This window comes from Pristiophorus japonicus, chromosome 5, assembly GCF_044704955.1.
Source record: "Pristiophorus japonicus isolate sPriJap1 chromosome 5, sPriJap1.hap1, whole genome shotgun sequence".
NCBI lineage: Eukaryota > Metazoa > Chordata > Chondrichthyes > Pristiophoridae > Pristiophorus > Pristiophorus japonicus.
The window spans coordinates 48,124,655-48,137,355 of NC_091981.1; the positions used below are offsets into that span (position 1 = coordinate 48,124,655).

A 12,701-nucleotide genomic window follows, 5' to 3' on the forward strand; every position below is an offset into this window, starting at 1 on the left:
AGGGTGGCTGGGAATCGATGGGAACCAACATCGCATCATGACTAAACATCCGCAGGATAGAAGGGAAAGGAGTTGAAAAACAAAGAGTTGTACAGTCCCAACTGTCTGCTGCACCACGACCCAGATTCCTTGTGAGAAGTTATTCTGAGAGAATTACACGCAGAGGTATTTTATTTTGCTGCAAGTGCTGTGTTTTACCTTTCAGTGTGTCCTGAAGAGTGTCTGTAAATAACGAAGCTTTATGCATGTCAGCATGAGTTTTCTCTCCCGCAGGGACTGCTCCTTTCAGATGGATATTCACCAGGGTAACATTGACTGTTCCAACCTGCAGAGAAAAACACACAAATAACAGAATGGGATCCACTACAAGTAAGCACTGAAGTGCGCGGGTTGCCAACTCTCCAGGATTATCCCGAGTCTCCAGGAATTAAAGATTAATCTCCAGGACACAGCTGTGAGCACCTTGCAGAAAAATCATAGGGGCATTAAAAAAAATGGATTGTTTTCTTCACTTTCTTTGAACACTTTTGTTTTAGTTATAAAAGTATTGGATTTGAGAAAAAATGTTGTTTGACTGGGCAGGAAGTTGGAGGAGGGAGGTCATGTGATGAAACCTCTAGGAATATGTTCAACCAGGGTTGGTAACATTACGAACAGCTGGATGAAAACGAACACCGAAAATGGGTCACTACTTCTGTATAAGAAGATTAAAGCAAGACAAATCCAGTGTGTAATACCAAAAGAATTTACTGCAATTTGCAAATTACAAGCACACAAAAATCACGGAAAAATAACTTTATCTTTCCTCCCATGTCTTTCAATTAAAAAGCCGTGACTCAGTTGGCAACAATCGTCCCCGAGTCAGAATGATGCATGTTCACATCCCACTCCAGAGACTTGGGCACAAAATCTAGGCTGATGCTTTAGTGCAGTACTGAGGGAGTCATCATAGGCAGTCCCTCAAAATCAAGGAAGACTTGCTTCCACTCTAAAAGTGACTGTACAATCCAATACGGGAATTACAGTCTCTGTCACAGGTGGGACAGATAGTGATTGAAGGAAAGGGTGGGTGGGGTGTCTGGTTTGCCGCATACTCCTTTTGCTGTCTGCGCTTGGTTTCTGCAAGCTCTCGGTGTCGAGACTCAAGGTGCTCAGCGCCCTCCCGGATGCTCTTCCCCCACTTAGGGCGGTCTTGGGCCAGGGATTCCCAGGTGCCAGGTGGGGATGTTGCACTTTACCAAGGAGGCTTTGAGGGAGTGCTGCACTGTTGGAGGTCCAGTCTGCCCCCTCAGATGGATATAAAAGAACCCAATGTCACTATTTCGAAGAGTAGAGTTCTCCTGCTGTCTTTGTCAATATTTATCCCTCAACCTACACCACTAAAATAAAAAACTGGTCCCTTACCTCACTACTGTTTGTGGGAGCTTTTTGTGCACAAACTGGCTGCTGCGTTTCCGACATTACAACAGTGACTGCACTTCAAAAAATACTTCATTGGCTGCAAAGCTGCTTGGGATGTCCTGAGGTTGTGAAAGGCACTATATAAATGCAAATTATTTCCTTTTTTGTAGAAAACCCTTTATTGCTACAGTGTAAACAGTGATTAAAATAAAGTTTATATATGCACTTTTTCTCCTCCAAATCCTGTAAAGCTACTAAATTAGGAACAAAATGGTTACACTCACTACAAGCTGTAACGAGAGAAACTTCACCCGTTCACTGATCAGTTTCTCGTAAATTACAATAGCTGTGAGCAGAGATTACCAAGGGAATCATCCCATGGTCAGATTTACGGTCACAGCCTGAAACAGTTATCATCATCATTTCTGTGCTTTTCAGGCAATGATAAGTACAGATTAGAAGCCATTTATTTTCACATCCCGCACCTCAGCTTCCTTTCTCCATCCCCCCACACACTCGAAGGGAAGGGGTGTGCGGTTTCAAGGGCACCAGCAAGCCCGACGCCTCAAACAAGTGGCCACTCCGAGTGAGCGGGCTGTTTTGGCATACTGTTGGGCTATGGAATCTGGGACCTCCTCCTGAGTGCAGCACAGACCCAAAGCAGGAAGTGGATTTACCTACCATGCCAATGTGAGAACCATCGGGCACAATTTCCTTTTTTTTTTAAAAAAAGCTGCCCCCCAACTGCTGCACATTTAAATAGTTGGAACCCTCTGTTGGGTTTATATAGGATATTAGCATGTAGTTCTCTGTAGCATTAAAGTCTTATCTCTTCCCAGTACCTTGGTTGGACCACACTTAGTACTGTGCACAGTTCTGGTCTTCACATTACAAAAAGATGCAAACCAGATTTTAAAGGATGATACTATAACTATCAGGAAAAGCTCAACAGGCTGGCGCTCTTTAGAATTGAGAAGCCCGAAGAGTGACCTGATTGATGTCTTTAAAATTATTAAGGGGTTTGATAGGGTAGAGAAGATGTTTCCACTTGTGGGGGGAGTTGAAAACTAGGGCCCATAAATACAAGAAAGTCATGAATAAATCCAATAAAAAATTCAGGAGAAACTTCATTACCCAGAGTGGTTAGAATGTGGAACTCGCTACCACAAGGAGTAGTTGAGGTGAATAGCATAGATGCATTTAAGGAGAAGCTAGATAAGCACGAGGGAGAAAGGTATAGAAGGATATGCTGAATATTGCAAGATAAAGCTCATATGGAGCATAAACTCTGGTATAGACCAACTGAGCTAAATGGCCTGTTTGTGCTGTAAATGTAGTAGTACATTCATAACACAACCCATGTTCGTACCAGATTACTCCCCAGGCTCTCCTTTACTGATTTACAATACATTTACTATATTTTTCATCTCTTCTCATGGATGGCTATTGTGGTAATATCTCCAATATTCCAGGCCTGATCTTCTATAGCCATTACAGCCACTGCACAATCAATCTTTAATGCGTAGATATATATTTCATATGTTAATATATATATTTCATGTGTTATGAAAGTAATATTACATTTACTAGGCTGAATATATAAAGTTCAGAGGGAAAGTGAAAAAAATAAGAGGGGCAAAAGAAAACAAAAGTACAAGAATAGATTGGCAGCTAACATCAAAGGGAATCCAAAAGTCTTCTATAGGCATATAAATAGTAAATGGGTAGTAAGAGGAGGGCTGGGCTCATTAGGGACCAAAATGGAGACTTACACATGGAGGCAGAGGGCATGGCTGAGGTATAAAATGAGTACTTCGCATCTGTCTATTACAAGGAAGAAGATCCTGCCAAAGTCATAGTGAAAGAGGAGGTAGTTGAGATATTGAATTGGATAAAAATTGATAAAAAAGAGGTAGTAGAAAGGTTGGTTGTACTTAAAGTAGATAAGTCACCAGGACCGGATGGGATGCATCCTCGGACCACTGCTTTTCCTGACATATTAATGACTTTGACTTGGGTGTACAGGGCACAATTTCAAAATCTGCAGCCGACACAAAACTTGGAAGTATAGTAAACGGTGAGGAGGACAGTGATAGACTTCAAGAGGACAGACAGGCTGGTGGAATGGGTGGACATGTGGTAAATTAATGCAGAAAAGTGCTAAGTGATACAATTTGGGAGGAAGAACGAGGAGAAGCAACATAAACTAAAAGATAAAATTCTAAAAGGGGTGCATGAACCCTGGGGATATGTGCATAAATCGCTGAAGGTTGCAGGGTAGGTTGAAAAAGCGGTTATAAAAGCATACTGGGCTTCATTAATAGAGCAGAGTGTACAAAAGCAAGGAAGTTATGTTGAGCTTTTATAAAACATTGGTTTGGTCTCAACTAGAGTATTGTGTCCAACCCTGGGCACCACACTTTAGGAAAGATGTGAAGGCCTCAGAAATGGTGTAGAAAAGATTTACAAGAATGGTTCCAGGGATAAGGGACTTCAGTTACGTGGATAGACTGGAAAAGCTGGGGTTGTTCTCCTTAGAGCAGGGAAGGTTGAGAGGAGATTTGTTAGAAGTATTCAAAATCATCAGGGGTCTAGACAGAGTAGAGAGAGAGAAACTGTTCCCATTGACGGAAGGGTCGAGAACCAGAGGACACAGATTGGCTGAAGAACCAAAGGCGACATGAGGAAAAACATTTTTATGCAGCAAGTGGTTAGAATCTGGAATGCACTGCCTGAAAGGATGGTGGAGGCAGATTCAAACGTGGCTTTAGAAGAGAATTGGATAAGTACCCGAAGGAAAAAAATATGCAGGGCTACGGGGAAAGCACAGGGAAGTGGGACTAACTGAAGTGCTCTTGCAAAGAGCTGGCATGGACTCCTTCTGTGCTGTAATCATTCGATATTAACAAAAGCTTACTAGAGCTATTCTACCTGGTACACCTATACTCACACTCTCCTCCACCAACACAACTCCAATCATAACAAGGGGATACTTTTTTGGCATCAAATAGAAGTGGGTATCGGTAATTGGTTACTCTACCCGGTTGGAGTAATTTTTGGATTTGGCACTGCCGCCAGGAAGCCTCGCCAACCAGTAACACATATTGGAATTTTGGGCATGTGCTGTACATGATGTTACAGCCGTTAATTGAAACGGTCGAAAAACTAAGCGTGGCATATAACTGGATTGCCGACATGCGCTGCCAGTTTACAAGGACCCACTGCCAAGTCTGAAAAGTACCCGGAATATTCCCAACATGAGCTATCGGCCATTCTGTCTCATGTGGGAGCTTGGTGAAAGAGATTATTGGGTTAAACACATACAGATGCTCACATGCGGGCTTTCTTCCCTGCTCCCAATTATTCAAGAAGACAATATAATCCCTTTAGGAGCAGGGATGTTTAACAGACACAGAGAAAGTGTTCACCTTGAAACGTGCAAGATAGGGCTGGGTGACACAGGGTTTCCCATTCCCATTGGTTTGTGTGTTCTCCAGAAGAAAGGCCGTTTTCATTTCGATTCTGGAACTGCTGTCCCAAAGATAACCAGCATATTCTGCACTCTGAGAAGAAACAAAACAGTTCAAAAACAGACATTATCACATCTTATCAGGGAGATATCAGTTTAACCTAATTCCTCAGCCCCCGACCCCCGCCTTCTACTCTGCTAGGGTGCAGTTCCACTGGCAGCCTCCATTGCGTCACCCAAGTGGCCATTCTTCATTTATAAGCCTAGAATGAGTGAAAGAAAAGAAAGAAGTTGCATTTATGTGGCGCCTTTCACGATTTCTGGGGATCTCAGTGTTTTCTAGCCAATTTAGTACTTTTTCAAATGTAGTCACTGTTGTAATGTAGGAAATGCGGCAGCCAATTTGCAAGGTCCCACAAACAGCAATGAAGTAATGACCACGTAATCTGTTTTAGTGATGTTGGTTGAAGGATAAATATTGGCTTGACCACCGGGGGTGGGGTTGTGGGGAAAAAAATCCCCTGCTTTTCTTCAAATGGGTTTGATCTTTTACATCCAACTGAGAGGGCAGACGGGACCTCATGTCAGCATGGAGTGGGGGGGGGGGGGGTGGTGGGGGGTGGGTGGAGGATGCTTCATAGTTAAGTGGGATCCTACCTTTTAACCAGTAATCTACACGTGAAGCACTTACTGAATAGCTACCAGGAGATACTGGCTGATTTTTTCTTCTTTTTCTCTCTGCCAAATGTCGTAACCCCTGCTAAGGCCCGTGCTACCAAAAGAGGTGATTGATTTACCCACTTCTTTTTTTGAAACATACAACCACAGATTCCCCATAGTTGTAGTATATACCATTTACAAGATGCACTGCAGCAACTCGCGAAGGCTTCTTCGACAGCACATCCCAAACCTGCTACTTCTACCACCTAGAAGGACAAGGGCAGAGGCGCATGGGAACACCATCACCTCCAAGTCACACACCATCCTGACTTGGACATGTATCGCCATTCCTTCATCGTTTCTGGGTCAAAATCCTGGAACTTCTTACCCAACAACACTGTGGGAGTACCTTCCAACACAGACTGCAGCGGTTCAAGAATATAGCGGCTGAGTATCACCTTCTCAGGGGCAACGAGAGATGAGGAATAAATGCTGGCCTTGCTAACAACATGCACCTCCTGAGAATTAACTTTTATAGTAAGGTCTCTTAAGGATTTGCTTCTACCAATAGTTAAGTGGTGCCTAGGCTCAGATGTACTACTTCAGCCTGCAGCACACTCCCATCATTCTCCATACGATAGACAAGGTTCTCATAACTGAACCAATCAGACACCGAGAGTTATGATTCACTGGCAGTGAAAGCACAGAAATGTTCCCAGCCAGAGTTACTGCAAGCATCATTAAATTACAATAGTAACTGCCAAATGAAATTAGTTACCACTGCAGGGAATATGCCCCAAAATATGTATCACTGCACACTCCCTGTCGTGACCATCTTGAGACGGAGAAGCTATTCAAAACATGCATACAACATCCCACCAGCAGAGTTGAGATCAACAGCACTGCAGTTTCCCTAAACACAAGAAGACAAAACAGATCTCGGCCTAGCAAGCAGCAAGAACTTACTACCATGCAGAAAGATTGAAAGCAGCTGTCATCCCCAGGCCTGTGCAGACTTGGTTGGATTCCAACCAGGCAATGGTAGGAAAGACACAATTCGCCACTAGGCTTGGCTGTGAGGAGCCTGCCAATTACTCAACTCTCCACGTTCACATATGAAGGTCGATGCCTGTGGAATGATGACTTAGCAAGAGTTTAATCACACACAAAAAGGGGTGATCTATAATATAAGTCAGCTCGACTGCTGTCTGGCAGGAAACATACAGCAAATGTAACGACAGCATTAAGTATATTAAAAAAGAAAAATCAGTCATTTCCTGCTGGCTTCGCCTGACTTGAGAGAATCCTGGAATTTACAAGTCGCTGCCCATCGGTTTAAAAAAAACTTCACTAGCAACAGCACAATCCCCTCTAATCGACCGTATGATTCCCTATGAGCAATTTTCCTGTAATTGCCTTCATGAGGGGAGGGGAGAAAGATAGAGGTAATATTTTCTAAACAAAAGTAGTGAAGCGACTGGTATCCTTTCTTTATAAATGATAAACTACTAGCCAACCACTCATAACTTTATCTTATTGCTGTTTGTGGGACTGGGATGCTGCGTTTCCTGCACTACTGGCTGCACTTCAGAAAATACTTAACTGGCTGAAAAGCACTTTGGCACGTCTGGAGATCGTGAAAGGCGATTACAGTAGATTAGAGGAATCTTCCACCCCTTGATTACGAATGTGATACCATGTAATGTACTATTGGACTGCTAAGGTGGAACAAAGTGTTACTGGTGCACCTCCCCTTGAGGTCAGGTTTCGGCCGCTCGCTAGAACGGCTTACATCGGAGAGGCCAGCCTAATTTATAGAATACTTACCTCGCGATTTTCAGATAGCTGTAGACCCATTTCCACCTCGGCGCTGCGCAGCAGGAACTGCTGGGGGCGGAGCTACAATTTTTTAATTGCAGGGTGCAAGATTGGAGGCAACCTTTAACTTCCCAAACTTGTCATGGTGAACAGCAAAATAGAGGCCAAGCACCTTCCATAGAGATGGAAAGGAGAAGTACTGGAAAGAGACCATTTCCTTGGGTCACTCGCTTGCACCACAGCGATTGGTTAGTGACAATTTCAGAAGCCTAGAAGCAGATCTCCAAGTGTATTCTCACTGCTTGGAGGAAACATATTATAGTAATATGTGTGTGTTGAAGCGGAAGACGTGGGTATGGCTCTTAAAGAATACATTGCGTCTGTCTTCACAAAAGAGGGGGCGATGCAGACATTGTAGTTAAAGAAGAGTGTGAAATATTAGATGAGATAAACATAGCGAGAAAGAAAACAAAGACTTGCATTTATATAGCGCCTTTCATGAACACCGAACATCCCAAAACACTTTACAGTTTATGGAGTACTTTACAGCCAATGAGAGAGAAAGTATTAAGGGGTTTAGCATCTTTAAAAGTAGATAAATCGTCAGGCCTGGATAAAATATATCCCAGGCTGTTAAGAGAAGCAAGTGAGGAAATAACGGAGGCTATTTTCCCATCATTTTCCAATCCTCTCTGGCAACAGGTGTAGTGCCGGAGGACTAACAATGTACCGTTGTTTAAAAAGGGAGAAAGAGATATACCGAGTAATTACAGGTCAGTCAGCCTAACCTCCATGGTGGGAAAATTATTGGAAAAAATTCTGAGGGACAGTATTAATCATCCTTTAAAAAGGCACGGATTAATCAAGGACAGTCAGCATGGACTTATTAAGGGAAGGTTGTGTCTGACTAACTTGAGTGAATTTTTTGAGGAGGTAATGAGGAGAGTGAGTAGTGCATTTGATGTAGTGTATAAGGATTTTAGCAAGTCTTTTGAAAAGGTCCCACATGGGAGACTGGTGAGAAAAGTAAAATCCCATGGGATCCAAGGGAAAGTGCCAATAGGCTCAGTGGCTGGAAGCAAAGGGTAATGGTCTACCGGTGTTTTTGTGACTTTAAGACCGTTTCCAGTGGAGTTCCGCAGGGTCAGAACTAGGTCCCTTGCTTTTTGTGGTATATTTCAATGACTTAGACTTCAATGTAGGGTATGATTAAGAAGTATGCAGATGATACAAAAATTGGCCGGGGGGGGGTGATAGCGAAGAAAAAAGCTGCAGACATCAATGGATTGGTCAGGTGGGCAGAAAAGTGGCAAATGGAATTCAATCTGGAGAACTGTGAGGTAATGCATTTGGGGAGGGCTAATAAGGCAAGGGAATACACAATAAATGGTTGGATACTGAGAAGTGTAGAAGAACAGAGGGACCTTGGAGTGCATGTCAACAGATTCCTAAAGGTAGCAGGCCAGGTAGATAAGGTGGAAGTAGGCTTCTGGGAATACTTTCCTTTATTAGTCGGGGCATAGAATATAAGAGCAGGGAGGTTATGTGCGAATTGTATATAAAACACTAGTTAGGCCACAGTTAAGAGTACTGCACACAGTTCTGGTCATCACATTACAGGAAAGATGGGATTGCTCTAGAGAGAGAGTACAAAGGAGATTTATCAGGACTAGAGAATTTTAGCTTTGAGGAAAGACTACATAGGCTGGGGTTGTTTGCTTCGGAACAGGAGAGGCTGAAGGGAGACTTGAGTTGTATAAAATTAAGAGGGGCCGAGATAGAGTGGCTAGGAAGAACCTATTTCCCAGAGATCAATAACCAGTTCTCCTCTACTCCCCTATAATCCTTCTAACAATTGGTAGAGAAGAGGAGAATTTTTTTCACCCAGATGGTGGTGGGGATCTGGAACTCACTGCTTGAAAAGGTGGTAGAGGCAGAAACCCTCATCTCACTTTAAAAAGTACTTGGATATGCACTTGGAGTGCTGTAATCTGCAAGGCTGAGGACCAAGGGCTGGAAAATGGGATTATGCTGGATAGCTCTTTATTAGGCACAGACACAATGGGCAGAATGGCCTCCTTCTGTGCCGTAAATTTCTATGATTCTATGTTTTATTTTGTTAAGTGCCAGTATTGATCGATTGTGCAATCATGCCCTAGTGCAGGACTTGAGCACATATTCCAGGCTGAAATGTCAGTGCAGTACTGAAGAAGCCCTGCATTGTTGGAGATGCTGTCTGTCAGATGAGATATTAAACTAAGACCCTGCTTGCTCTCTAGGGTGAACGTAAAATATCACACGGTATTATTTGAAGAGCAGCAGAGGGCCTGGGCATAATTTATCCCTCAACCACCTTTGTGTGTGTGTAAACTGACACGTTTGCCTCCAAAAGAACAGTGACTTCAAAAGTAATTAATTGGCTGTGAAGTACTTGAGTGTTCCGAGGATGTATAAGGTGCTATATAAATGTAAGTTCTTTATAGAAAATGTCACTATTTGGCAGGTTCTTCATGGTAGAACTGAAAGACTAATGATTTTTCCATTAATAGTGCAGAACTAATGCTCCTTTAATAGAAGGGACAAAAAATAGGAGAAAGAGGGGGGGAAAAAACAAAAAACCACAGTGGATCATAGTCACCCATCATCTCGAGAGGTTTTTGCACAGAAATAAACATATCCCATGATGTTAGGTACAAAGCTCCACTCCAGTTACAAAATGGTACCATGAGCCAATAAGATGAACAGGGAGACTTGTTACAGCAGCATAGACAGTGCCAATCAGAAGACTTGCAGTGATGGTTTAAGTGAGCTGCTGGCACAAACACACATGAAATGACCTTTGATTTAGCCAAGACCTGATGTACCAGTGTAGCGAGATTATAGACTGAAAGCATTGCTCTCTTGTCCCAAACGAGATCGCCTGCTTCTCAATCCATTCAAAAATGCATGTTCCATATTTTAATTGAATATTATAAATTTTGAAGAGTCAATGGCTTATGTTTAAGCGAATATTAGCATTTGCTTGCAGTGAACGTACCTTGTGCATCTGTACAGACGGTTTCTCAGATACAGCACACTTCCAACACCCTCTGGGACCTTTCCATTTACGAACATTCGGCAGCATCGGCTGATTCAATTCTACACAGAACTTCAAAGCAGAAAGTTTGATTGGATCAAAAAGTCTCTGGACAAACTTGTCAAAACTATGCAACATTTAACAGTTTTGAAAAATCTGTAATATTATATTATGCTTTCTGATTTTATGTTAAAATCCTCCAACTAATGCCACAGAACTTACACAAAGCAGTTAATATTGCTCTGTGTTACATAAGGTAGTGGAGATTGTTGCTGAATGATTTGTATTTGCCCTAGATACTGACCTATAATCGCTGTATTTCATAAAATAGATTGCACTAATAGCTGTTGGCTTTATATTGCCCATAAACTGTTGCACAAATTCAAACGATTTACTAGAGAAATGCTTTATTCAGCCCAAACAGATCTCATCAAATGGAATAATGTGTATAATCAATGTAAAAAGAAAATAAGACATTTATATATTTAAAAAAGGAGGCAAACAAAAAGCAGGAAACTATAGACCAGTTAGCCCAACATCGGTTGTTGGGAAAATGCTAGAGTTCATTATTAAGGAAGCAGTAGCGGGACATTTGGAAAAGCATAACTCAATCAAGCAGAGTCAGCATGGTTTTATGAAGGGGAAATCATTTTTGACAAATTTGCTGGAGTTCTTTGAGGATGTAGTGAGCAGGGTGGATAAGGGGGGACCAGTGGATGTGGTGTGTTTGGATTTCCAGAAGGCATTCGATAAGGTGCCACATAAGAGGTTACTGCACAAGATAAAAGCTCACGGGATTGGGAGTAATATATTAACATGGATAGAGGGATTGGCTAACTAACAGAAAACAGAGTGTTGGGATAAATGGGTCATTTTCCGGTTGGCAAACAGAGATCAAAGGGGTGCCACAGGGATCGGTGCTGGGTCCTCAACTAGTTACAATCTATATTAATGACTTAGATGAAGGGACAGAGTGTAATGTAGCCAAGTTTTCTGGTGATACAAAGATGGGTGGGAAAGCAAATTGTGAGGAGGATACAAATAATCTGCAAAGGGATATAGACAGGCTAAGTGAGTGGGCAAAAATGTGGCAGATGGAGTATAATGTGGGAAAATGTGAGGTTATCCACTTTGGCAGAAATAATAGAAAAGCAAATTATAATTTAGATTGAGAACAATTGCAAAGTGCTGCAGTACAGAGGGACCCGAGGGTCCTTGTGCATGATACACAAAATGTTAGTATGCAAGTACAGCAAGTAATCAGGAAGGCAAAGTGAATGTTGGCCTTCATTGTAAAGGGGGATAGAGTATAAAAGCAGAGAAGTCCTGCTACAATTATACAGGGTATTGGGAAGGCCACACCTGGAGTACTGCGTACAGTTTTGGTCTCCGTATTTAAGGAAGGATATACTTGCATTGGTTACTGTTCAGAGAAGGTTCACTAGGTTGATTCTGGAGATGAGGGGGTTGACTTATGAAGATAGGTTGAGTAGGTTGTGCCTATATTCATTGGAGTTCAGAAGAATGAGAGGTGATCTTATCGAAACATATAAGGCAATGAGGGAGCTCAACAAGGTGGGTGCAGAGAAGATATTTCCACTCATAGGGGAAACTAAAAGTAGGGGACATATTCTCAGAATAAGGGGCCGCCCATTTAAAACTGAGATGAAAAGAAATTTCCTCTGACGGTTGTAAATCTATGGAATTCTCTGCCCCAGAGAGCTGTGGAGGCTGGGTCATTGAATATATTTAGGGCAGAGATAGACATATTTTTGTGTGATAAGGGAGTAATGGGTTATGGGGAGCGAGCAGGGAACTGGAGCTGAGTCCATGATCAGATCAGCCGATCTTATTGAATGGCGGAGCAGATTCGAGGGGCTAAATGGCCTACTCCTGCTCCTATTTCTTATGTTCTTATGTTCTTATATTGCACCTTTCACGACCTGAGAATGCTCCAAAATGCTTTACAGCCAATGAAGTACTTTTTTGGGGGGAACTGTAGTCACTGTTGTAACGCAGAAAATGTGGAAGACCAAATCGCACACAGCAAGCCCTAAAAACAGCAATGAGAAAATGAGCAGGTAATGTTTTAGTGATGGTAGTTGAGGGATAAATATTGGATGTGTCTATTTGTACTATCTGAAATGCAGCGGTTTCTCTGATTGGTCCACTTGGAGGATAAGCCACACCCTGAAGTTCCTCTGGAATGTGTAACTGAAACCACCCAGCCCAAGTTTTGAGTACATTTCCAATTTGTAATTTAATCCATTTTGACTT

General features: G+C 42.4%; 1 protein-coding gene across 9 annotated transcripts in view; it reads right to left on the reverse strand.

Annotated features, from left to right (window-relative positions):
- The window catches only part of eepd1 (endonuclease/exonuclease/phosphatase family domain containing 1), a 154,459-nt gene that overhangs the window by 10,360 nt on the left and 131,398 nt on the right, over window positions 1-12,701 (reverse strand). For 7 of the 9 annotated variants that reach the window (XM_070880602.1, XM_070880603.1, XM_070880607.1 and 4 more), the window contains 3 exons: window positions 10,386-10,496; window positions 4,830-4,964; window positions 199-325 (listed from right to left, as the gene is read on the reverse strand). In XM_070880602.1, coding sequence (XP_070736703.1) covers window positions 199-325; window positions 4,830-4,964; window positions 10,386-10,496 — 373 coding nt within the window. The remainder of the gene's footprint in view (window positions 1-198; window positions 326-4,829; window positions 4,965-10,385; window positions 10,497-12,701) is intronic. The other 2 variants (XM_070880610.1, XM_070880611.1) reach the window with 2 other exon arrangements.